General features: G+C 42.3%; 1 protein-coding gene across 1 annotated transcript in view; it reads right to left on the bottom strand.

Annotated features, from left to right (window-relative positions):
• Positions 1–25238, bottom strand: part of rasgrf2a (Ras protein-specific guanine nucleotide-releasing factor 2a) — a gene marked incomplete at both ends in the record, with an annotated part of 34499 nt that extends 9261 nt beyond the window's left edge. Inside the window, 16 exons of the mRNA XM_079235130.1 lie at positions 631–1142; positions 1225–1317; positions 3775–4023; positions 4287–4369; positions 4461–4597; positions 5185–5251; positions 5399–5562; positions 6613–6731; positions 6811–6920; positions 7436–7629; positions 7803–7882; positions 7977–8230; positions 8306–8395; positions 9282–9429; positions 12634–12740; positions 24960–25238. Coding sequence (XP_079091256.1) covers positions 631–1142; positions 1225–1317; positions 3775–4023; positions 4287–4369; positions 4461–4597; positions 5185–5251; positions 5399–5562; positions 6613–6731; positions 6811–6920; positions 7436–7629; positions 7803–7882; positions 7977–8230; positions 8306–8395; positions 9282–9429; positions 12634–12740; positions 24960–25238 — 2686 coding nt within the window. The remainder of the gene's footprint in view (positions 1–630; positions 1143–1224; positions 1318–3774; positions 4024–4286; positions 4370–4460; positions 4598–5184; positions 5252–5398; positions 5563–6612; positions 6732–6810; positions 6921–7435; positions 7630–7802; positions 7883–7976; positions 8231–8305; positions 8396–9281; positions 9430–12633; positions 12741–24959) is intronic.
• Positions 25239–26020: the final 782 nt, after the last annotated feature.

Below are 26020 nucleotides of genomic sequence, written 5' to 3'. Positions count from 1 at the left end.
TTTTTCATTTACCGTCATACCGGTGCACAGCCGTAACAACTGTTGTCGCTCTTCTGCAGGCAGCAACATTTATTTTTCACTGCCAAGGGCGCAGCGGTCGGAGCTACTTACGTGTCATGGTTATAACTTTAGTCATGATTCTAACTTTATAACAACAATTAATAACCCACAACTAACGCTCTTTAACAGGTAAAACACAACAGTTTTTGACACAAACAATTTGCAACACTAATAATTGTACATTTATCACATTACACCGCCGAACTGTATGCTGGGTAAAGCTCGCCCACTATCACAACAAGAAGAAACTCCATTGCTACATAAAAAAAGGTGTTTTTTTTCACCTACATTCCCCTGGGTCCTAAGTCCCTCCACGTTTAGCTTCCTAACACCCTCTATGTACCAACGTACAAACAGCTGCTCACCACTCGCAACAGCTGTTCAGTTGGCCGGCGGTCCTATTCGGCATCAACGAATGAATGTGTTTACTCGAAAAAAAATACCGTGATATACCGTGAAACCACCAGAATCTTACAAAAGTGATATGAATTTTGGGCCATACCGCCCAGCCCGAGAAGAGATACCGCGTTTATATTTTATAAAAAAAGATAAAGCTCCGGCCGTACACACCCCTGCGGATGCTGCGCCTCAGTTTCCCACAGAAGGCGTCGAGGCGAGGCAGCTCCCCGCTGACGTCCTCCCCGGCAGCTGGGCTCAGCTCCGGGGAGCCGGGGCCGCGGCTGAGGTCCAGGGGGGCCTTGGTGGAGATGGGGGCCAGCGGCGGCGGCGGGGACGCCCTGGAGGCCTGGGGGAGGCCCGGGGAGCGCGGCGGGGAGGCGAAGCCAGAGGAGGGGTGCCTGGTGGAGGTGGGAGGAGGGGAGAAGATGGACGCGCTGTGGCTGGAGGTCGGGGAGCTGGCCGCGGAGGAGGTGGGGGTGGTAGCCGAGAGGTCCAGGGCTCCGGCTTTCCCACCGATGGGGCAGTTGAGCGAGAGCTTGCGGCAGTGGACGGGGGAGGAGGTGCGGGAGGGGATGGTGAGAGGCGGCGGGGAGGAAAACTTGCGGCACAACCTCGGGGATTTGTTGTTCAAGGGGTCTGTCCCCCACGAGCCCTGGTTGGTGGCAAAGAAGAGCTCCAGAGACCTGAGAGGAAGAAGAAGAGGAAGAGTTGTAGCTCCGCCTCTCATCAGCTGACTAAACTCCACCTTTTTGCTTTTGTATTTACTTGGACTGATCCAGAGCAAGCTGTGTGATCTTCAGACTGTAGTCAGGACAGAGGGACATGATGGACAGACGGTCACATGAATGTTGCTCGACCCTGGCACAGTGACAGGAGGAGGAGGAGGAGGATGGCATGGTGATGGATGAAGAAAGGAAGAGATGAAAGATGGAGTGAATGTACGGCAGCATGAGTCTGTTTCATGAGACAAGAGGAAAGAACACGTGAAAACAAATGAAGATGAGACGCTACAGGAGACGAAAGTCAATAAAGTTTCATCCTTGGGCTCTTATTACTAATAAGTCAACGTTATTAAGAATAAGTTAACGTTATTACTATGTTATTATTATTAGTAGATTAATGTTATGAATAATAAGCCAACGTTATTAACATTATTACTAGTAAGTAAAGGTTATTACTAATAAGTCAAAATTTTTACCAATAAGTCAACGCTATTACCGATAAGTTAAAGTTATTACCCATAAGTTGTCTGCGTTCTCTAGACACTGTATATCATGGTGCCTTAAGGTTTGTCACTAATTGTAAAGCCCTCACTCACCACTGCATCTTGTATGCTCCAGTTGAGTGGCCATCTCTGGCAGCACGCCGCCTTATACACTGGCATATTTTTATTTATAAAGCTATCTTGGGTCTGCTCCCCCACTATTTATGCAACTACATTTCTAAATCCCAGAGCAATTACTGCTTACGTTCCAATGAGTTTTATTTATTAATTATACCCAAAGTTCATTCTGAATTTGGTAAGCACTGCTTTAAGTTCGCTGCACCTGCTGCTTGGAACGCATTGCAAAAAACTTTAACACACTGAACACCGGAGGTCATTTTCAGTCGATTTTCTCGATTTGACATAATTTTCTTAGATTCACCTTTTAAGGCACTTTCATATAAGATACATACCCATGTTTTACATCATAAATTGCAGAACAATCTCAGCTCTCTATATAAGGAGGCACCATTGTCATAAGGCAAAAGTGTAAAGAAAAAAACTTAACAATATGACACTAAAGCTGAAAAATGGAATCTCGATTTTTTGAAATTATTCAGATAGCTTGAAAAAAACCTAACTTTACTCAGGTGGTAACTCTGTTTAGGTGATGGAAATTGGTTTACCAAAGGTTTTAGATTCACAAAAGCAGTGAAATATATGAATACAATGGTAGATACATGTAAATAAATGTCTAAAGCAAAAAATTTTATTATCGTTTTTTGAGTAGAAATATTCACCAAAATTATAAAAATGGGACTGAGAAATTACTTCATACTGCAGATAAAGCTCCATGGAGTGTGTGCAAATGAAAAATGACCTTCACAACAATTTTTTTTTTGGAAATAAAAATATGTATTATAAAAAGAAATGTACAGAATATATATTGAGAAATATAAAACAGAACAAAAACTAGTCAGACTATTTACAATATACAAGTATGGCTTGCTTTGCTTCAATGGCACATCCTCATGCCATGGCATGAGGATGTGGAGCAGGAGGATGTGGAGCAGGAGGATGTGGAGCAGGCCAATACTTGCTTCGTGTCCATCCACTTCACATAGACGATGGGGCCATCACGGATCCATCTCATGGAGCCTCTCGGTGACTTCTTTGTGGCTGGTACTCCTCTCTGTAAAATAAATGAATACTAGTCAGTTGAAAGAAAGATGACGTAACGATTGAGCAGAGTGCTCCACATACCATGTGTAAATATTACTCAGATCACGACTGTGGTAGTAATTTGAGCAGTGTTGTACAAAGCATACTGTGTGTAAATATTACTCAGATCACGACTGTGGTAATAATTTGAGCAGAGTGTTGTACAAAGCAAACTGTGTATAAATATTACTCAGATCATGACTGGTGTAACGTGAGCAGCAGTGTGCACCGTGTGGCGCGCTCTCGTGCTCAGTGTACACACTACTAGTTTGCACCATGCAGTCTTACAGACACGCAACAAAGTTTAGTAACTACACTTACCCATCTTCCTCAGAAGAACTAAAGCCTTCGAGCTCTGATGACGATGCCATGTCGTCCTCCTCCTCGCTGCTCTCCAGAATCATGCGTTTTGCTTCCTCCGTGTTCAATCTCTTTGTCGTCATGATGTCGCTTTTCTCTGAGTGCTTTGTACATTGGTTGTTTGGCAACGGACATGATTCAACAAATCACAGAGAAGGATTTTCGTGTTTTTTTTTTTACCAGCGTCAGATGACACACTGCTGCCCTTTCGCTTGCTTAATGATGTTAAAATGATGCTGGGCTCTGCCTGGGCAGGCACCCGGAAGCAGGAAGTCTCCTCTTTCCGCCAGACGTAAAATTATATTTCTGCGATGTATAATTGCGGTGCTGTGAATATTTTAGAAACTTAGAGAAACGTTTAAAGTTGAAGGAGCTATTACCCATAAGTTAACGTTATTACCAATAAGTTATCGTTATTACCCATAAGTTAACATTATTACCCGTAAGTCAACGTTAATACCAAGAAGTTAACATTATTACCGATAAGTTAACGTTATTACTAATAAGAACTTGGAAGCGGGGACTCGTACCTGACGGGGATGGAGGTGAACGGCTTCTTGTAGATGTCAGCCAGCTTGTCGATGACCACGGCGGCCGTGGTGAAGATCCGGTACGTGTGCAGGAAGGTGTTGAGGAAGTCGATGGAGAGGAACCGCAGGTCCGTCAGCCGCTCCAAGAGGCGCTCCACGCTGGCGTAGCGAATCTGAGGGACCTTGCAGGAGTTGAGCGTCTTGCTGAAGCAAATGTCGACGTCGTCTTTGTGCAGTCGAGCGTCAGATCTCAAGAAATAAAAAAATAAAAAAATGTGCGATTTAAGAATAAGGCTGGCGATATTTAGTATTTAAATGTTTGCAACATTTCACTCAATAATCAGTCACATTACAATATTTAACTCGTTGACGATGTTGCCCTATACGTTATCAACAGTATATGACAATGAGACAAAGTAATGGGACAAAAATACACGGAGATGATCAACCAACGTTACTTCACAGCTCCAATGTAAAACCTCCTCAGACCATCGGAAATCCTCGGTTCTTACTTGATCATGTGCGGCACAGAAACTTTGGAGTTCTCCTCAAACACGCTGGTCATCAGGCCGTTGCATCGGATGTTATCAATGCACTGAAACAAGAGAATTGGCAACGCTTTCAGTCCTCTGTAATCTCCATGTCAGAGAGATCTTTAACAGCTTTAAGAAGCAGTCGGGCCCCACCTGGCTGATGTCGCTGGTCCAGGCAGCCTTTTCCTGGCGAGAAGGAGCCAATAGGACGACAGAGAAGGACTGGCCGTCCGGAGGCTCCACCACGATCTTGAACTCCAGGTGATTAAAGCCTTGACCTGCTGCGTTGTCTGCAAGTGTGAGCAGGTCAACAGTTAACAGCAAATGTTGACGTGAAGCGAAGAGACATGATCACCATGGGTGTACAATGTGTGTACTGGTATTCAACCGTTTGGTATGAGCCATCCTTTCAGTAAGGAAGATTAGTGGCCGCTAAGGTGTCAGCTAATGGGGATCCAGTAAATAAAATAAAATAAGCCGTATATCTACTACCCTAGACTGTATATAAGAAGTGGACATAGACATCGTGACGTCACGCATCGGCTTGTGGACTACCGCTCTGAAGCCCTGAGTTTGGCAATTCTGCTGTGGCAATCTTGGATTTCGGTCGTTGACTTTTTGCAACCAGTGAAGAGGAAGTTACCATATGTGGACTGAGGACTAACGTAGAGACGCCGTATACGTCTCTGGTAGAGAGACCTGTCAATCACCGTGTAGACCCACCCTTTATGGTACGTTTGACTCTTAAATAAAATAAATGAAAAAAAATAAAAGGTTTTCCCTATTGTACCAAAAACGTACCGAATCGTGACCCAAGAACCGAGGTCACTTTAGTGCAGCGTTACACCCCTAATGATTACGTACAGAAGATACTCACAGTCCTCATCGCTGGCCTCTAGTTCCTCGATGAGAGTGCACTCTATCAGAGACAATGTGCCTCCTTGCTGTTGGGGAAGAAAAAGATGCAACAAACATCTGATTAGATTCTGAATGCTAGGAAGACGTTTCACCCGTTTTTTAAGAAATACAAACAAAATTATGAATTCCAATGCATTAGGATAAAATATATCTGTGGACAGGTGAGGCTGAACCTTCAGCAGATGAAGCTTCCCTCCAGATGTTCGCGTACAGATGAGGAAGTGCTTGGTGAACAGGAAACACTGTCGCTCTCCTTCCTTCCTCAGCGAGAGGGCGCCCAGGCGGACCTTGCTGAGCATCCCCCGCTCACTGCTGGACGGCAGCTGGACGAGGGAGCCTGTTCCCGGAGACACAGTCAGGAAAAAAGGCTGAATGTCAAAAAACTGGTTGAGGAAAACGGCGCCAACTGTTTGTGTGCTACGGTAACTGACGAGCAATTTGTTGTTTTTCAAAGCCAGTCTCTATCGGTGTCATATCACCCAACATGATTTGACTTGCACCACGAAATTCTTTAACGAAATTCTTTAGCGAAAACAAGACCTACCTTCACCTGGAAGTAACATCAGAAACCAGTACAGCCAGCGTTTCCCCTTTTTTGTGTCTTTTTACCCTCTGAACCACAAAATCCACCAGCGGGATTTAAAAGCATGTTTTCTTTAAACAATCGGCAAACATTTTTTTACTCTCCACTTGGCAGTGAACTCGACTAAAGAGGTTTTGGCACGCGACACCCTATCCAGTATTCATGGTGATGACTTTCTATTGGACCCGGAGATTTCTTTATTGGGTAACTTCACTAAATCCAACCTTAAAAATAGCCATGCGATATTGCTGGCCATTGCTAACTAATGTACTGCGTTAATATGGAACCAGTTGTTGAGAAACATGGCGCTAACGTGCTGATGGATTCAGTGTTTTCGGATTCTTTAGCTGACAAGAGAATATTTGGTTAAGACTATCGGTGATGCTGTTTTGCCCTCATTGTTCTCCTTGAAGTTTGCTGGCGGTGATGTTATGTATCTCCGGTGTTATCAACGCTGCTCGTCAGCAACCTGCTTAAATAGTTACGTATTTTCTTTCATGCCGATGTGAATAGTGGCTCAATTGGATTTCCAAAAGTGGCAATTATGTAGTGATAAATATTTGTAAAAGTAACAGAAAAATAACTTTAAAGCTTTTAAAGAGATTGGTGGATGGCAGAATGAGTGTTTCATTGGGTTGTTTTTCTTTCGCCAACATGTTGCTCATTCACAATGACTGTGTACATAATAAAGAAAAGTGAACGTTGACACAATAAACTATTTTGCATATGGTAGAGAGATGAGTTGGGGTCATTCATAGAAACATGTGTATGATTTGGCTGCAGGTGTTCTGAGAGGAAGCTCACCTTGTCTGACGAAGGTCTGACTGGTGTCCAGCAGGATGTCACAGCCCTCTACGATCATCCGCTCGATGGCCAGATTCTTCCTGATGTTCTCGGTGTCGCTCACCTCATCGTGCATCATCCTGACAACACCAACCATCATCATCATCATCATCGGCATCTATGACCACACATATCTGAGAAATGTGCACACGGGCTCACTTCGACAGCTCCTCCAGTTTGGACTTGGCAAACTCCAGACTCTTGCGCTCCACGTGCTCGTGAGGCGTGTGAGCCAGCAGCTCGTGAAGCGTGATGATGTATCGAGGAATCTGAAACACGGGAGGAAACACACGGCATCACATGTCTGGAAATACTTTTCCAGCACCAGTTTATTTATTTCATTTTATGTCAAAGCGTGCAGTATTGGAAGTATTCAGATCCTTTACTGCAGTAAAAGTAATACGACCTCTCTGTGAAAATACTCCACCACAGGTAAAAGTGCTGTATTCAAAACTTTTTATTTCTGCAAAAGTATCAGAAAATCTAAGTACTGACTGCATTAAAATCGGATGTTTCTGCCGCATTAATGTGCGTGTTGCATGTTAATTCCTTTATATCCTGTTGTTTAGTTTAATCTACATCAACGCATCATTTTCTATAAGATCATCACGTGTTTAACTTTGTCCTGTGAGAAACTCGTATCTCCAACACTTTATCACATCTGGAGATACAAAGTTTTACCTCAACAGGAAGAACCCAAAGCTGTCAGACTAATGCAGTGGAGTAAAAAGTACAAAATGTACCTCTGAGATAAGTACTTCAGTGAATGTACTGTGAGCACTACCTGGAACATGGGATAAGTGAGGAACGTCTCCAGCATTCGTCCTTCACAAGCGGCGTTGGACTCGTACTGTTTCAGCAGCTTGTCAAAGTCTCGGTTCTGCTTGCAGTTCGCCAGAACCTGCAGGCTGTACTGGTGGTTACGGACAAACTCCTGGTAGATGTTCAGCATCGGCAGCAGGATGTCGAACAGGTCGGCTGGTGTGTGCACAAAGAGGGTTAGGAGGAGGGTTAGGGGGGTTAGGGTTAGGGTCAGGGTCAGGAGAGAGAATGCAGCTTTAACACATGAAGCATAGACTTCTATACAACCAGAGGAGTCGTCCCCAGGTGGTCACTAGAGAGAATGCAAGAGTGAGCTCTGCAGCACTCACCTAGAACTAGCGTGGGCCAGTTGGCGATCCGAGCTTGGAGACCCTGATGGAAGATCTCGTGCAGGAACATGATGGTCTCACTGGAGAGGGAGAGAAATTCTTACTGTAACTGTAAAGGCAGAAAGAAAAAAAAAATCATTATCCAAAATGATTTTTTTTTTTTTCAAAAGATACCTGTTGAGGAACACGGTGCTGACGTCGTCGTGGCTGATGGGCGGCTTCTTGGAGCTGGCGGCCATGCGGAGCGGCCGCAGGAAGCAGTTCACCAGGATGGAGAGCTGGTGGACGTATTCCGTCTCCGCCTCCACCATGTTGAAGACGATCTGGTTCCTCTTCCTCATGCTCTCGGCGTGCGGCGAACTGATGTAGTCCTGGACGATGATCTTCCACTTCCTCCGGCACAGCCAGCCACGCATGAAGCTTTGCACCTGCACAGCCACAGCACACCTGGTGTCTTTGTGCCTCTGCCTTTGTCATCGTGTGACACCAAACCAACAATTTACCTTTTTGATCTTCTTGATGTCCGGGTCCTCCTCCTCCTGGTTGTTCTGGTAAGGCAGCATCCTCTCCTTGGTTTTGTTCACCACGGTGATCTGCCACAACACACCGAGGGTAAAATACTCACAAAACCACTTCTGTTCTAACATTTAAATACGCTTGTGTGGATTAATAAGTGATAAAAACGGAATAATAATATTGTATAATAATGAAACACTTTGAAAGGAGCCATTCTGCATAATGAGTACTTTTACTTTTGATACTTTAGGTACATTTTGCTGATAATACTTAAGTAATTAAATTCAAGACTTGTAATACAGTATTGTTCAATGGTGGAATACAACTAAGTACATTTACTTAAGCAATGCACTTCAATATCATTTAGAAATATTTCTACTTTAATTGAATATTACCATTTTCTGCTTCAGTAAATCTCAGATGCGAATATTGTACGTTTTACCGCACTACAAGTATTTAACACTTTTAGTTATTAGTTACTGTTTACATAAAAACCCATGGTATGATGCAGTACAACTGATCTACCTAGTATCACTCAAATAAACTAAAATGTGCTCCACATTGACAAACCGCAACATTAAAATGCTCTTACTTGTATTTTCTAGTAATACAACAAATTCATTACATATATACACTACCGTATAGTAATAAAAATGTGAAATGAGCCGTTTTATGTATAATGAGTGCTCTTAATGAGGTCGCATCCTCCCCTTGGTTTTGTTTCCTACAACAATCTGCCACAACACACCGGCACGGAGGTTAAAATATTCATGAGGTTTGAGAACAAACAAACATCTCGTTGCACGCTGAGGAAGCAGCGGCACAAACTCTCCAAACACAAGTGTTTTCCCATCATCATCGTCATCATCATCATCCTCGCCGGAGGCCTTCTTTGCGTCCCGAGTGCATGCATGTGTGTTTACGTGTGCATGCGCACGCAGACGGGGATGCGCTCATGCATACCTCGGCTTTGAGCCTCTCGATCTCGGTGTCCTGGTCCTCCAGCTGAGTGCGCAGCTGATTGGCTGCGATCTTCTCCGTCTCCATGATCTGCACCAGGTGGATGTACTTCTGCATCAGGATCTCACGCTCGATGATGATGTCGGAGTAACTGCAGGGAGCAGAGGGTGAGACGAGAGGGGTGAGACGAGAGGGGTGAGATGAGAGAGTGAGACGAGAGAGTGAGACCGAAGGGTGAGAAGATAGAGTGCGACGAGAGAGTGAGACGAGAGGGGGAGACGAGGGGGTGAGACGAGAGGGTGAGACGAGAGGTTAAGACGAGAGGGGTAGACAAGAGAGTGAGACTAGAGGGGGAGTTGAGAGGGTGAGAGGAGAGGGTGAGAAGATAGTGAGAAGATAGAGTGCGATGAGAGGGGGAGACAAGAGAGTGAGATGAGCGGGGGAGAGACGAGAGGGTGAGATGAGGGGGTGAGACGAGAGGGTGAGACGAGGGGGTGAGACGAGAGGTTGAGACGAGAGGGTGAGACGAGAGAGTGAGACAAGAGAGTGAGACAAGAGAGTGAGACAAGAGAGTGAGACCAGAGAGTGAGACCAGAGGGGGAGTTGAGAGGTTGAGAGGAGAGGGGGAGAGGAAAGGCGGAGACCAGAGGGTGAGGGAGAGACGAGTGGTGAGACCAGAGAGTAAGACGAGAGGGTGAGACGAGAGGGTGAGACGAGAGGGTGAGACGAGAGAGTGAGACGAGAGAGTGAGACGAGAGGGGGAGATTTGTATTTTCATGCATTTTGCAACAAAAATCCAAACTTTTTTTTCAAGCCATTTACTCCGTTTCCATGGTAACCTGAGGGTTTGCTAATACTGGAAACAATCATTACCATCCCATCAGCTTCTCATGCAATGGAAACGTTGTTGTTCACTGCTCCAGTAAATAGGACGGGCCTCGGACACGATTTAGAAAACAGGAGATATTTCTATTCCGCTCACCTTTTAGCAGAGGTGTCAAGTAACGAAGTACAAATACTTCAGTAGAAATGCTGGGTATCTATACTTTACTGGAGTATTTATTTTTCAGATGACTTTTTACTTCAAATATTTTCACGCAAATATCTGTACTTTCTAATCCCTACATTTTAAAAATAGCGTCGTTACCATTTCATTTTGGTTTGTTTTATAGGCAACAATTATCATGTCTTCCACTCCATGAAACGCATGTTAATGCTCAGTAGTACACATATGGTATTTAACGTTCTGCCGTCCTGCGGGCGTCCTTTACTGGACATTCTAGTGTACACTGTACCCCCTATTTATAGTTCGGTACGAGTGCCACATGTTTCTGGAAACCAACAATTCTTGTGATTCCAGCTGTGTAACCCGTTTCAAGACTATCAGACTACCACAGCAGCTACAAACAAGACGTTTGTCAGACAACAATAAACAAACAAACGATAGTAAAATCCAGGCAACTCACCGATGACGCCTCATATTTATCCATAAATCTATAACATTCCAACAAAAACGGCGTTGTTACGTCATAAAGGTCAAATAAAAAAAAATCCCATAAAAGATTTAGTCCAAAACACGTGATTACATCCATAAATATCCACAAACTGGCGTTGCATCATTTCATATCAGCTGCAAGATATGAAAGAATAGTTTTATTTTTAGAAAAAAAGCAAGTTTGCATGAGAGCACAGCTACAAACTCGGTATCAAAATGTCCGCCGAAATCAAACGTTTCCAATGAAACCCCACTTGAACCAATAGGAGCTTCATGTCCTGACTGACAGGCTACATTACCCAACCAGAAGCTACGTTGAAGAACAGGCTCAGCTTCTATTTTCTTACGTGGATCAAGCCTGTCACGTCGTACAGCTCGGATGACAGGCGTTTCGGACAGCCAATGAAATTGCCTAAAAAACGAATTCTAGGAAGAGGGCGTGGAGATGATCCCAACAGCCTTCAATTTGATGAGAAGAGACAGCTGCTGTAGAGCTTCAGTCTGAAGTGTAAATTAGCATAAAAATGCATTTATACTTCATTTTCTCTGTGTCAGCAATACTGGTAGTATATATGAATAGTACCTCTATAAGTTTGCACGACTATAAGCCTTTTTAATAGGTATATAGTATATGTATCATCAATATTTTCAGTCTCAAAATGAAAAAACGCCTCATTTCATTTCATTAGAAAAACATGTGTAAAATATTCATTTTCTGTGATATTTTTATCTGCTTTTTACTTAGAGTAGATAAGGCTTCAGGCTATGGTCCCATTGTGTTTTCCAGTCCATAAGTCTCATTTATAGTCATCTACATTCATCTATTTGCAAAGAAATGTTCAGGCGGAAATAAAAATCTTGTTCAAACTTATATAACTCTATGTCAGCAGCACTTAAAGTGATTCTGACTATTGAGGGGGGGAAAGCTTCAGAGTGATACCTTTCAAAAGAGACCAAGACCATGCATTTACTTCAAATAGTTCAAGTACAGCTTGCAATTTACTTTGGGTATAGGTTACAGTTAGGGGTTAAGTGTCTCAAGGACACAACGACATGGACTAGCAGAGCCGGGGACGGGGCGCGAATCACCAACCATCTGATTGAAACACAGGCATGCAAACCACTTAGCCACAGTCACCCCTGTACACACATTCTAAAGTTGGTTCCACATTGACGAACTACAACATTAAAATACTGTTACATGGATTTGTTAGTAATAAAATGAAAATATAATAATGATAAAAATGCCGAATGAGTACTTTCCTTTTGCTTTCAAATTCCTTACTTTTACTTGTAACAGTATTTTTAGAGCATGTTATTTCTACGTTTACTGAAATAAGTATCAGACAACGTGCGTTTATTAAAGTAAACATGTCATCGTGCAGGAATAAACAAAAGCATCACGTTTCCTACCGAATGTTCAGAGAACGGTAAAAAACAGAGAGGAATAGAGGTCGAGTGATGTTACAACGCAGCGATACAGCACCAGTGTGACCTAAATGTGAACCGCTGCGAGCAGAACATGTCCATGTTCACACACACACACACACACACACACACACACACACACACACACACACACACACACACACACACACACACACACACACACGTAGTGTGCAGACAGCTGCGTAGATTAAAATGAGAGCGTATCTGTTTGCGTGAGCCGTGTGAGTGAAGAACACATCGGATCCACTTGATGTCTAGACGAGGGCTTTTAGCCAATCACAGGTCGTAAGCATTCAATCAACCACTACAGCATATTAATCAAGTACAAATACCTCAGACTTGTACTTAAGCACAGTACTCTAGTAAATGTACTCCACTGTAAATGAAGTGACCTCTTGACGTGGGTCGTACCTGGCCTGCTGGATGCACTCCACCCACTCGTTGCAGTCCGACTCTTCCTCCGTCCGCAGCTCCAACGGTTTCTGTCCATCGTGGCCAAAGATCACCAGGAAGTAGTGCTGCGGTGGACAGACGGAGGAAACATAGCCACAAGGTGAATTATATTTCATATAACGGTTGCGATTCACAGGAAACTGTTCCTCTGGTACTCGCTGTACAAAACGTCTTGACATGAGGTCGGAATCACAGATTGTGTATTAGAATTTAGTTTGTGGACTGAAGTTTTGAAGCCTCGATTTCAATGTCACCTTCTTGGATTGCGGTCGTCGCCATGTTGTTGTGAACAGGAAGTGACCATATCTGGACTAAGGAGTGACGTAGAGACGCCGTATAGTAGAGTCATTTATATAGACTTCTATACAACCATAGGAGTCGTCCCCTGGTGTTCAGGAGAGAGAATGTAGCTTTAACACATGAAGCATAAACTTCTATACAACCAGATGAGTCGTCCCCTGGTGGTCAGGAGAGAGAATGCAGCTTTAACACATGAAGCATAGACTTCTATACAACCAGAGGAGTCGTCCGCTGGTGGTCAGGAGAGAGAATGCAGCTTTAACACATGAAGCATAGACTTCTATACAACCAGAGGAGTCGTCCCCTGGTTGTCAGGAGAGAGAATGCAGCTTTAACACATGAAGCATCGGTTTCACTCGTCACAACAATGTTTTATACTGTGTATATTTTGATCATCAGGTCAGACTTAAAGGATGAAGCCGTCCCTTCTATTTTTGGAAAACAGGGAAATAATTGTCACATACTATTCCAGTATTTATAAAACCATAACGCAGTAGGTTTATACATCTTCACACACAATGTTTTATTTAATACTCGTACATGTTATGACACCATTACATCTGATATAAATAAAGAGGACAAACTTAGCAGCAGTGTTTTAGAGTTATTGGACTCCTCAAGTGTCTTTTATCCATCATCGTCTTAACTTCCAGTAATCATTCAAATTTTACGCTCAACAAAACCACATTTTAACTTCAACAACATCTTCATCCCCAACAGAACCACAAGCAGCGACTCACAGAGGGCTCGTCAGCAAACATGAACATCAACTTAAATAGTGCTCAGAATACAGAGTGAGGAGCTACAGCACTCTGGTAGTCAGAGCCGATACCAACAGCAACGCTAAGTGCAACTTTAACATTTCAATCCGGGGTTCTTACGAGTACTGTGAGGATAGAAGCTTCCTGCTTCCAGCAGTAATGCATTCAAGCGTTGCAGTAACTTGATCCTCGCAGGACCAAGACATCCATAACTTTGGTGCATTGTTATCGTTGTTATTCAAGGTGTTCAGTGACAACAAGCAAAATTGATGCAACGTTCCTGTCAGTTAAGACGGCCAAAGTCCAAACTTTAAAATCTCAGTGACTACGTTTGCATGCGCACTCATATTGTAGATGACAATATTCTGAAGTTAATTTGGTAAACATCATATATATTACGTTTGGATATTCTGAAATAGGCCCAATTCCAAATGGGGCATTTTAAGAATGCCGATTTATTTATGATCGTCTCCTGTTTGCACGTCCAAACACAACTACCACTGGATCACTTTGAGACCGAAGAAAACTTAAAAAAAATCATGTTGATGCTCAAGCAACTTCTGTTTATTGTTTATAATTAGATTCATAGAAGTTTATTCTTGCTGCATATCAGATAGTTAAGCGAATGTCACACTGAATTCAATCAAAACATCTCAGGTTTGAATGGTGGGGGACTGTGGCTCAGTGGTTAGCAATGCCCGTCAATCAGAGGATCGGTGGTTCTAGCCCCGGCTCCGCTAGTCTACATCGATGCGTCCTTGAGCAAGACACTTAACCCTGAATTGCTCCCCGTTGCTGTCTAATACGATGTATAGAGCAAAAATGTATGTCGCTTTGGATAGAAGCGTCAGCTAAATGAAATGTCTGAATGACAACAGGGCAATGACTCCTAGAAGGAGGGTGATTCTCCACTTCACGCAGTACCTTTGCGTCCCGTTGAACTCCGGTATCGGCTTTGTCCGGCTGAATGTGACGTTAATCCGGACTGAATGGGGCTTTGGTCTGATTATCGGGCTACTTTATTATTAACTGCAGAGGATTACGCTGCGCAGAAGACTTAGAGACTAACGAGAAAGGTTGTTATACACGGAACGGAAAAGCAAAGTTTGGGGATTTGATTCAGGATAACTTCCTGTGTAACTGACCAAAAGGTGTAGCTCTATGATGATGATGATGATGATGATGGCTTATAACCCAGATGACCGCCCTGTCCTCGTAAACACATTAAGTGACTTACGGTACACACAAAAATAAAAGTTGTTGAGTGACGATTAAACAGATAAATGATAACGGTGAGAAATGCTGAAACATTCCTAACAAAACTAATCACAGGAACACAAGCTCATTTTTGTCAATTTAAAAAAGGAACAAAAAGAATCAGTTTGGTGTCAGAAATGTGGTAAAATCACAGATTTCTTGTCTGAAAGTGAATTTTTAAATGTGTTTTATATTCGAGCATGTGTTTAACAATAAAGATGACAAAGTCAGTGATTTATTTAACTTTTTTACATGATGAACATTCATGACTTCTTTGAAAGAAAAGGACACAAGATGCAATATTTAGGCTCATTATTCATTTTAAAACCACCCATCCAGTTTGTTTTTACCTGCTTATAGAAAAAACACAAAGACATTTCTAAAGCAGGTTATACATTATTTATAAAAGTACAAGTATGTGAATGTAAATCTGTTTTATGCACGAGTTCGTTCTTCAGGCCTGAACTCTGCAGAGACGCCACAGGGACACGTTTCTCTGCTGCAAACCACCTGCAGACTGATCCGGGACCAGTTCACCTGCAGACTGATCCGGGACCAGTTCACCTGCAGACTGATCCGGGACCAGTTCACCTGCACAGGTGGAACAGGACTGTGACGATCGATCCTGCAGGGAGTAACTTTAATTCCCCAAAAATCCATCCGGTCCCACGCTCTCTTTTCTGCTGCGTGTGAACTACCCCCAGTAGGATTCGTCTGTGTTGATGCCCAGCTCCCATGTCTCTCCTCCTTTAGCCTTCTGGCCATGTATTCTGGTCTCCTTCACGCTCTTTTTCTCTCCTTCACAACATCTCAAGCGTCTGATTATAAATTAAATATGAACAGTATGCTAATATGTTTCTTTAAATCACCTCAATTTAAATAAAGAAGTAAACTGCACCACAACATATTATATCATATTTATTCCTGATAAACTGCAGATTTATGAGCATGAAAGTCTTTAAAATGTTGGATCTAAATTTTCAAAATCTGCATTTTTTTTTAAGTATATGTAGGATATATAGTACAAATACACTTTATTTTAAATATTAGTAGAAAGTTAGCAAAACAAATATTTGCTAAAAGAAAGTTAATAAAGAGCCTTTTTCTGTGTTTTTCCACGTGTGCGTTCATTGAAACAAGGCGGCTGCATCGGTTTTTACTCTATTATAACATCTGACCGTATATTTGACTCGGAGGCGGCCGCGGGCAGAAAGTAGTTCTCTGTAGTAATGATGCAACGATAAGCAGCGACAGACACTCGCTAGCTAGCGTGTGCCGGACCAGAGAGAGGCTTAAGGGCTTGTTTGTGTTTGTGTGTGTGTGTGTGTGTGTGTGTGTGTGTGTGTGTGTGTGTGTGTGTGTGTGTGTGTGTGTGTGTGTGTGTGTGTGTGTGTGTTGGGAGGAGGGAGGGTTTACATAACCATCATGGCTCGTTCAGCTCCTCGCATTGCTAATGCAGCTTCCACGGCCACAAGCCTGCTCTGAGCTGGAGGATAACAATGAGAGAGAGACAGACAGACAGACAGACAGACAGACAGAGAGACAGACAGAGTGAGAGAGAGAGAGAGAGACAGACAGACAGAGAGACAGAGAGACAGACAGAGTGAGAGAGAGAGAGAGACTGACAGACAGACAGACACAGACAGACAGAGAGAGAGACAGAGAGACAGAGACAGACAGACAGAGAGAGAGAGCTTTCGGTCCTGCCTTGCCCTGCACTCAGCATCACTACGTCCAGACAACAATCATCAGCTCATCCGTCGGCCGTGCACAGACACAAATGTCTCTCTGGGTTTGAGGCTCGGCATCGCGGACTGAAGGTTCTGTGTTCCATCTCTGCTTCACTTCCAGAGACAACGTCTGCTATCTCTTCCTCCCCTGTGCAACAGAGCTCCATTACAGGAGACATGTTGCTTCAGTCTCCGAAGAATGTGCAAAAAGAAAGAAGAAAAAGTCTAAAAAATGAATTTAGAATTCCCAATAAACATGTGTGAAACGTAGGGTAACATGTCTTCAAAATGAGAAAAAAAGCATGAAAAATCTCCCAAAACAATGTGAAAAATTTTGGAAAATATATGTGGGAAAATGTCAGAAAAATGACTAAGAAATTGCTTGAAAAATGTCTTGTTTGATACAAACTACATTGTCCAACTGTTTCAAATTGTGTAATATAAAATATGATAAAGTATTAAATTGTGACCAGTCTTTAGAGGTGTACATCATCAGTAGAAACCAATAGGATTGGTGCTGAGGAGGCAGACTGGAGAAGTCAGAAAGTATATTATTATATTACATATCATATTATATATCATATTAAGGCCAGCTAACGGGGATCCAAATGAAGAGCAAACTAGACAGCGTTGCCTTTTCAAACGTATTCCTCTAGAAAACGTGTTCAATTCATGTTTTCCCTCATTAGTGTTCATGCACGTATGTTATGGCTCTTATGTAACCAGCTCTGAACATCCACTGGGCTTCGGGACGTTTCCACACCTGGACCTCCGCTCACAGAAATCCAAGTTGGCCCCGATGTTTAGAGAGGTTTCAGAAAGACGGACGGATCCACTGGGCTAGAAGGTGGGCTGCAGATAGCACAGGTACCAGCGGGGTGGGGGGGTGGGGGGTGAGGGGTGGGTGGACTTGGTGTTCAGACAGCGGCTGCAGGCCAAAGGACCAGCGAGGAGCTATTCTTAGCTCCAGCACAGCAGCCTCCCAGAGCACCACCAGCACAGTCCTGCTCTGACTTGCAGTTTCATGGGATTTAACACATTTAAGCTTTGCTTTTTATTACATATTCATTTAAAAATATATAGACTTATTTATTATCCATCTTAAAATCTAATTCCCTTTCTTCAGCACCATCGTAGTCTTTGTCCCACTGTTTCTATTTAACCCTTTAAAATGTGTCCATGTGTGTTTTTACCTTACAATTACTTTTTACCGTACTTTACAGGCTGATATTAATGAAGATTTTAATTTAATTTGCAGTAACAAATATTCTTGCATTACCTTTAGCGCCCCTCAGCTCTATGAAGCTCATTGTTTTGTTTTTTGTGACCCTCATCGTTACTGTTTTGGTTTAATCTCAGCATTTTACGACCTGTAAATCTTTCTTCTCTCATCATATGGAGTTGATGTGCATTATTCTTGTATGTAAATGTGCGCTGTATGGTTGAATGCTCTTATTATACTAAACCAATACACGGTTATGTAACTTTGTTTTGGCAGCAGCTGTTTTGAGCTTAAAAAAAACAAAGGCTGTAAAAAGCCACTTTACACGACCTGCCGAGCCGCAAACAGCAGACGACTCCGTTAGAAACGGAGAACAACGTGAAGCGTTCAGCAGAAAAGAGACGGATGATTCCCTCTGCAGGAGGAGGAGGAGGGGGAGCAGGAGGAGGAGGAAGAGGAGGAGCAGGAGGAGGAGGAGCAGGAGGAAGAGGAGGAGGAGCAGGAAGAAGAGGAGGAGCAGGAGGAAGAGGAGGAGCAGGAGGAGGAGCAGGAGGAAGAGGAGGAGGAGCAGGAGGAGGAGCAGGAGGAAGAGGAGGAGCAGGAGGAGGAGGAGCAGCAGGAAGAGGAGGAGCAGGAGGAGGAGGAAGAGGAGGAAGAGGAGGAGGAGCAGGAGGAAGAGGAGGAGCAGGAGGAGGAGCAGGAGGAAGAGGAGGAGGAGCAGGAGGAGGAGAAGCAGGAGGAGGAGAAGCAGGAGGAGAAGCAGGAGGAGGAGGAGGAGGAGGAGCAGGAGGAGAAGCAGGAGGAGGAGGAGGAGGAGGAGCAGGAGCAGGAGCATGAGGAGCATTAGCAGGAGCAGGAGGAGGAGGAGCAGGAGCAGGAGACCCAAACAGAGAGAAAAGTTTAAGTTTGACTTTCTTCCAACACGGTTACATTTGTTAATATTAAATCTTTATTTACTATTTATCCATGCTTTATTTATTATACTGACTTACACCTAACTTTTTATACTGCATATATACTGTATATATCTTGCATTTCATATCTACTGTTCAGTGTTTATATTGTTGTACTACACATACTGTTATTTCTATTTTTTTATTGATCTGATATTTATCTAGAACACTGCGCTGCACTTTTACTGCTTCTTTTGCACGCCGGGATAGATGCCAAAACTGCATTTTGTTGACAGCGCAATGACAATAAAGTTAAATCTGAATCTGTAAATGGATCATAACAGTCGGCTAAAATCTGCTGGTTCAGCCTGGCTTCCTAAAAGAGTAAAAGAGTAGGTTCCCACGTAACAGTAGTGCCTTGTCGACTATGTTTTTGACCTGTAAGACACATTTATGATTTATAATTTACAGAAGTCTGTGCACGGAAGACGACAAACAGAGACTTTCAAGCGGTTTGTGTCCCTTTTAAAATCCGACACAGACTTAAATAACCTAACAGACGTACTTATTTCAGGCAAAAACATGTTTTACTAAATGTAACAAAGTAGTTTTGTTGTGTTTTTGCTTTCATGTCCGAGGATGACGAGGTAAAACAAGCAGTACACCATTCTTTTCCCTTATAAACTACAACTTCAGAGTGAAAGCCACCAACTCAGCAGGAAGCTCGTAAAAGCTCAAAAACAGTCGCAGTCCTTCAGTGAGCTGCATGAGCGCTGAGCTCGTCTGTTTCCACGAGAAGCAGAAGACTTGTTCCTGCTGAACTCATCGGAGACTAATCCAGTTAGGAGGGACGTTATAAACATCGAGCTCAGTGGGAACCACATAGAAACTGATGTAAAGTTAGAACACCTACACGTGCATGAATACTTTCTGTCTTAAAAGTCATTTGGACTAATAATACAAAATGCACCACAAACATATAGCTGCAGGGGTGAAACAATAGAGACAGGAACAATAAACCGCCTAATATACAGAATCACATTAAATGGTGTGTGTGTACATATAGTAACTCCCAATATATATAAATATATATATATATAAATATATATATATATATATATATATATATATATATATATATATATATATATATATATATATATATATATATATATATATATATATATATATATATATATATATATATATATAGAGTGTGTAAGTCTCTTCATAGAGCCTCCGGGAAACGTACGTTCAGAACATGACAACAATCATCAATAGGCAACATAAACAAATGGCAACATAATCAATAGAAATGAAGGAAAGTAACTAAGTACATTTACTCAAATACAATTGGGAGTTACTGTACTTGTACATTAGTATTTCCAGCTTGTACTGCTAATACATTTTAGAGGAAGATATTGCACTTTTTACCTTTTTAATACAAAACTTAAAAAAAATCTCCTCAATTTGAATAAAGTGATGTATTTTTCATTTTTTTCACATTTTTGTCTTAAATGAATAAACTCGTCGGCGCTGCCGAGCTTTGATTTAAAGGCTAAACGCCAACACATATGAATTAAAGAGGGTTTAGAACAGAGAACATTCAGGCAAGGACTCCAACATTTACATTTGGTCACATTTGTGCACATCTGTGACATTTGAATTTTCTCATGTATCAAGTAAAGTAGTTGAAGTTTAGCTGCTAATAAAATGCTAAAAGCAGCTTAAAGAGGACGAGATCTTGACAACAACAAAGAAGCGTGTTTAGTTTCTTGAGATCGATGTTCGGATCAAAGTCGTGTTCATGAACAACAGGATTATGAGATTGAATAATTAATGCATCTGTGAAGAGAGTGGACATCAAATGAGCTCAGTCATCAGTCGCAGCAGAGCGCTTCATTGCTCTCTGATGTTTCGACTGACTTCAATGTCGCTCCGATGGTTTAGACTTCGTCAGGAGATCAAACAACGAGGATTCATGTCGAAGATTCTGTTTCATTTCCCTCCATGAAGAGCTACGTTACGGCACTTTTAAAATTAACTATTCATGTTTTTATTATTATTATTAATGTAGTTATTGAACCGACATATTATTATCACCTTTATTCATTTACTTATTTATTTGTACTTTATGTTTTATTTATATAGTTATTGAATGGACATATTATTACCACCATTATTTATGAATTGACTCATTTATTTTTAATGAAAAAATCTCAATATTATTTCTCGCATTATTTTCCTTATTATTTACTCATGTGGTTATTGAACGAGTACGAGACACAAAACGACTAAGAGACACAACGAGTACGAGACACAAAACGACTAGAAGACACAACGACTAGGAGACACAAAACAACTAGGAGACACAAAACAACTAGGAGACACAAAACAACTAGGAGACACAACGAGTACGAGACACAAAACGACTAGGAGACACAAAACAACTACGAGACACAAAACAACTAGGAGACACAACAAGTACGAGACACAAAACGACTAGAAGACACAAAACGACTAGGAGACACAACGACTAGGAGACACAAAACAACTAGGAGACACAACGAGTACGAGACACAAAACGACTAGGAGACACAAAACAACTACGAGACACAAAACAACTAGGAGACACAACAAGTACGAGACACAAAACGACTAGAAGACACAAAACGACTAGAAGACACAACGAGTACGAGACACAAAATGACTACAAGACACGAGTACGAGACACAAAACGACTACAAGACACGAGTACGAGACACAAAACGACTAAGAGACACAACCAGTACGAGACACAAAACGACTAAGAGACACAACGAGTACGAGACACAAAACGACTAGAAGACACAACGAGTACGAGACACAAAACGACTAGAAGACACAACGAGTACGAGACACAAAACGACTAGAAGACACAACGAGTACGAGACACAAAACGACTAGAAGACACAACGAGTATGAGACACAAAACGACTAGGAGACACAAAACAACTAGGAGACACAAAACGAGCATGAGACACAAAACGAGCATGAGACACAAAACAACTAGGAGACACAAAACGACTAGGAGACACAAAACGACTAGGAGACACAAAACGACTAGGAGACACAACGAGTACGAGACACAAAACGACTAGGAGACGCAAAACAACTAGGAGACACAAAACGACTAGGAGACACAAAACGACTAGGAGACACAAAACGACTAGGAGACACAACGAGTACGAGACACAAAACGACTAGGAGACGCAAAACAACTAGGAGACACAAAACGACTAGGAGACACAAAACGACTAGGAGACACAACGAGTACGAGACACAAAACGACTAGGAGACACAACGAGTACGAGACACAATATGACGACGAGACACAAAACGACTACGAGACACAAAACGACTAGGAGACTCAAAACGACTAGGAGACTCAAAACAACTAGGAGACTCAAAATGATTAGGAGACTCAAAACGACTAGGAGACAAAACGAGTACGAGACAAAACGACTAGGAGACAAAACGACTAGGAGACAAAACGAGTACGAGACACAAAACAACCAAAAAGACTACAAAGAGATGCAAATGGCGGCTCTGTGGAAGCGTGCATGCTTCCGTGTAACAGATGAGTTGTTTCCTCCTTTGCCTGCTGCTCAGTATCCTTTACGTCTGACAACAGGATCACAGGTGAGCCGGTCGATAAACATCCTGCAACACGCTTCTCTCCACTACGTCAGGAAAGTTTAAAAACGACAGTAAACTGGTTGTTTTTTTGCATATTCAACAACCTGAAAGTCAAGCTGCTGCTTAAAGTTACAGATGTTATAATGCCGCATGTTTAAAAGCTTCCCCTCCTGGTCATGAAGTTGTTTGTGCTGTTTGTTATGTGTTTTATATTGATAGATAGATATGGAAAGCAGCTGCTAAAAATCATTAGACTGAGAGAAAAGATTACATCTAACAGATTTAATCCACTTTGTATAATATAAAAAAAGTAAACTGTTTGCATGCAGGAACCGAGTGTGGAGGGGGTCTTCAGAAGAAATGGGAATATAGGTCATTTAAAATTAGCTTCAAACAACAAATATGTTCGTAACATCTCATTCTGTTTACAGTTAAATCATCAATAGTATCATCAGAATGATGATGGGAGGTGTGCAAATGTTCATCTCTTCTACTGCAAAACATGGAAGTCATGAGAAGTCGATTGACAGAAAAAAAATGTATGTATGTATGTATATATATATATATATATATATATATATATATATATATTTCAAGACTCTATTCATAGTTTCTACATTCGATAAATGTTCAATATTGGCTTTATGTCGGAGGACATGTGGTGTGTGTGGGGCGACTGTGGCTAAGTGGTTAGCATGCGACACAAGGACAGGGACTAGCAGAGGCTCTGCTAGTCCCTGTCCTTGTGTCCTTGAGACACTTAACCCCTAACTGCTCCCCGTTGCTGTGTCTACGGTATATAGAGCAAAAATGTAAGTCGCTTTGGATAAAAGGTCAGCTAAATGAAATGAAATGTAATGTGCCTGGAGATCTTCTGGGACTGACCCGTGCTGAAAGGGATTTTGGAAAGCTATTATTAAATAAAAAAAATAAATAAAAAAAAAAAAAAGTAATGAAAATGTTCGTCCCGATGGATCCGGTGCGACGGGAAAAGAAGAAAAGATATTTACAATTAATCGAATATTAAATCGCGATTAAGATTTTGGCTTCCCACAATCCAAAGAAACAAGATCGTTGCTGCGTACCAAACGTAACAGCCGGCCAGCAGGGGGCGATCCTCCAGATGTTCAGGATTCCCTTTGAGCTTAAAGCTGCTGCAACAACAAGGTGTAAAGAACGTCCCGAGAGTCACGGAGTAGAAGATGAAGAACTATAAGCATGTTTGGCCCGTCTGCACAGAAATGCGCTTAATTCATCATTTATAGGTCATTTTGATGCAAATATTTAGATAATTAATAGAGACGATAATCGGCAATGAAAATAAATCATTCCTTCCAGCTCTACGAGAGTTGAGGTTGACCTCCATCCTGAGGTCACGAATGAGCAACGTTTACTGGTTTTGTCCGTCAAAGAGTCCAAAACCAGATTTACCGATCATGGTTAATGAACTGTTCACATTCGAGAAGCTGAAAACAAAGAATTTGGGCCATTTTGTTTTCTTTTTTAAAAAGTGAAATAAGTGATTCTCTTATATTCAAAATAAATGTGCGTTTGCAGAACTTGTGGTTTTATAATCCTTCTAATTATTCACTTGAGAGGAGCAACATAAACAGTGAAACAAAAACCTGGTTAGGACTTCATGTGCTGAAAAAACACTTTAATAAAAAATGATTATGTCAATTTAAAACAGTTTTTGCTTTAAAGCAGAGTTTGAATCAATGATTGTTTTCATTATTTCCTGATTAATCGCTTCACTAATTGTCTATAAAACGTCAGAAAATAGCAAAGAGCTGCATGAAAAAGTTACTAAAATCATTAATCAACTATCAAAAATAGTTCATTTTCTTGTCAATACTGAAGATTTCTGGATCAATACATGAATACCCCGAACAATATAAGATTATTTATATTATAGAGACAAGCTGAGAAAATGATGTGACAGTATCTCATTTAAGTCTGTGCACCATAAAACACATTTTTTATTGGAATTATTCATATTTTCTGTGATTAATGAAGTCATATTGTGGACTTCAATAAAAAAAGGCAGATAAACAAGTCACTTTGCATGTAAACAGACTTATAATAGTTTTATGTCTGGCATTATCCGGCTGTATAGTGGGACTCTATTGTAACTGCTATAACATTTTGAGTGATTATTTAAGGAACATGCTTCATTTTTTGGTATTTAGGATTCCTGGCAGCTTCATTATTTGATCAAATGACTCATTTAAGTCAGAGTTACAGCTGAGTTTGTGTTAAATAGATAAATATGCTTTGACTGCGGAGTACAGAGGGTTTAAAAAGGGGAAACAAAGACAAACATTGATGCATAAAAAATACAACAAAATGAAGCCTCCACGAAAAGAAAACCTTACATTTCCCACAGCCGCTTCCTTACACTTGTCTGAACTGGTCTAACTGGGACCTCTCCACTGCGCCTCACCTGCTGATTCTCCGGGGGCTCCTTGCTGATGGCGGACACCTTGGGCGCGGGGGCGCGCTCGCACGTGCACCCCTCCAGCAGGTAGATGCCGGAGGGCCTCGCGCTCTGGTCGTTCTCGAAGTAGAAGAGCACGTTCTGGTGCAGCGCGAAGTACTTCTCCGCCCAGCGGCTGTTCTCCGCGGTCTTCTTGCTCAGGAAGCCGCGCTTGGAGCCCTCTTTACGCGCGACCACGGACAGGTAGAGCGCGTGGCCCTCGTTGTACCGCACGCCCTTCTGCATTTTTTTTCGTTTTTTTTTTCCCCCTCTTTTTGTTTTGTTTGCGGTTTTGTTTCGGTGGCTCTACTTCAAACGGTAACCCGCGGCATCACATCGCATCTCCAGGGAGGTCTCACGAGAAGTAATCCGGGTTTAGCATGGTGGAGGAAAAGTTGGAGAGTCCGCGGCGCGGCGCGCGTCACACCCGCGAGCTCTCCGCACACGTCCACCGGGGCTTCCCCGTCCAGCAGAGCCGCGTCGGACGCCTCACGACGGCTCCATCGCTCCAAACTTCTGGGCCCGGGAGTCGTGGCGTCGCGGCGCAGGAACAGAAAGAGACGGAAGGGAACAGACGGCGACAACAGAATCACGACGGAGATCAGCGCTAATCGGCTTTGAAGCCAACTTAAAGAGACAGGTCGCTGCAGCCCGTCCGCCGCGCGCGCGAGCCCGGACACGCCCCTCGGAGTGCAGGTGCGCAGGAGCGCGTAAAAGGGGGCCACATGTTGAGGGGGGTTTAGCAGCAGCTGTGCTCCAAATCGCTTTTTTTATTTTGTATTTTGTACTTGTAGTACTCACAGCATAGTACACACTGATACATGCAAGTTGGATACAAATACATGAAAACACTTGAGATTTAGGATCATTAAGATGCTTCTATACTTTCTGAAATCAATACATTCATCTTTCTAATCTACAGTTGAAATGATACATACATATTGTTTTTAACTAACTAGGATTGTAGACAAATGATGGTGTTGTTGACATGTTGTTGACTCTCCTTCACACACACACACACACACACA

Source organism: Taurulus bubalis (genome assembly GCF_910589615.1).
Source record: "Taurulus bubalis genome assembly, chromosome: 19".
NCBI lineage: Eukaryota > Metazoa > Chordata > Actinopteri > Perciformes > Cottidae > Taurulus > Taurulus bubalis.
Note: the sequence above shows the minus strand (reverse complement) of the source record. Positions and strands in the feature narration are given on the sequence as shown.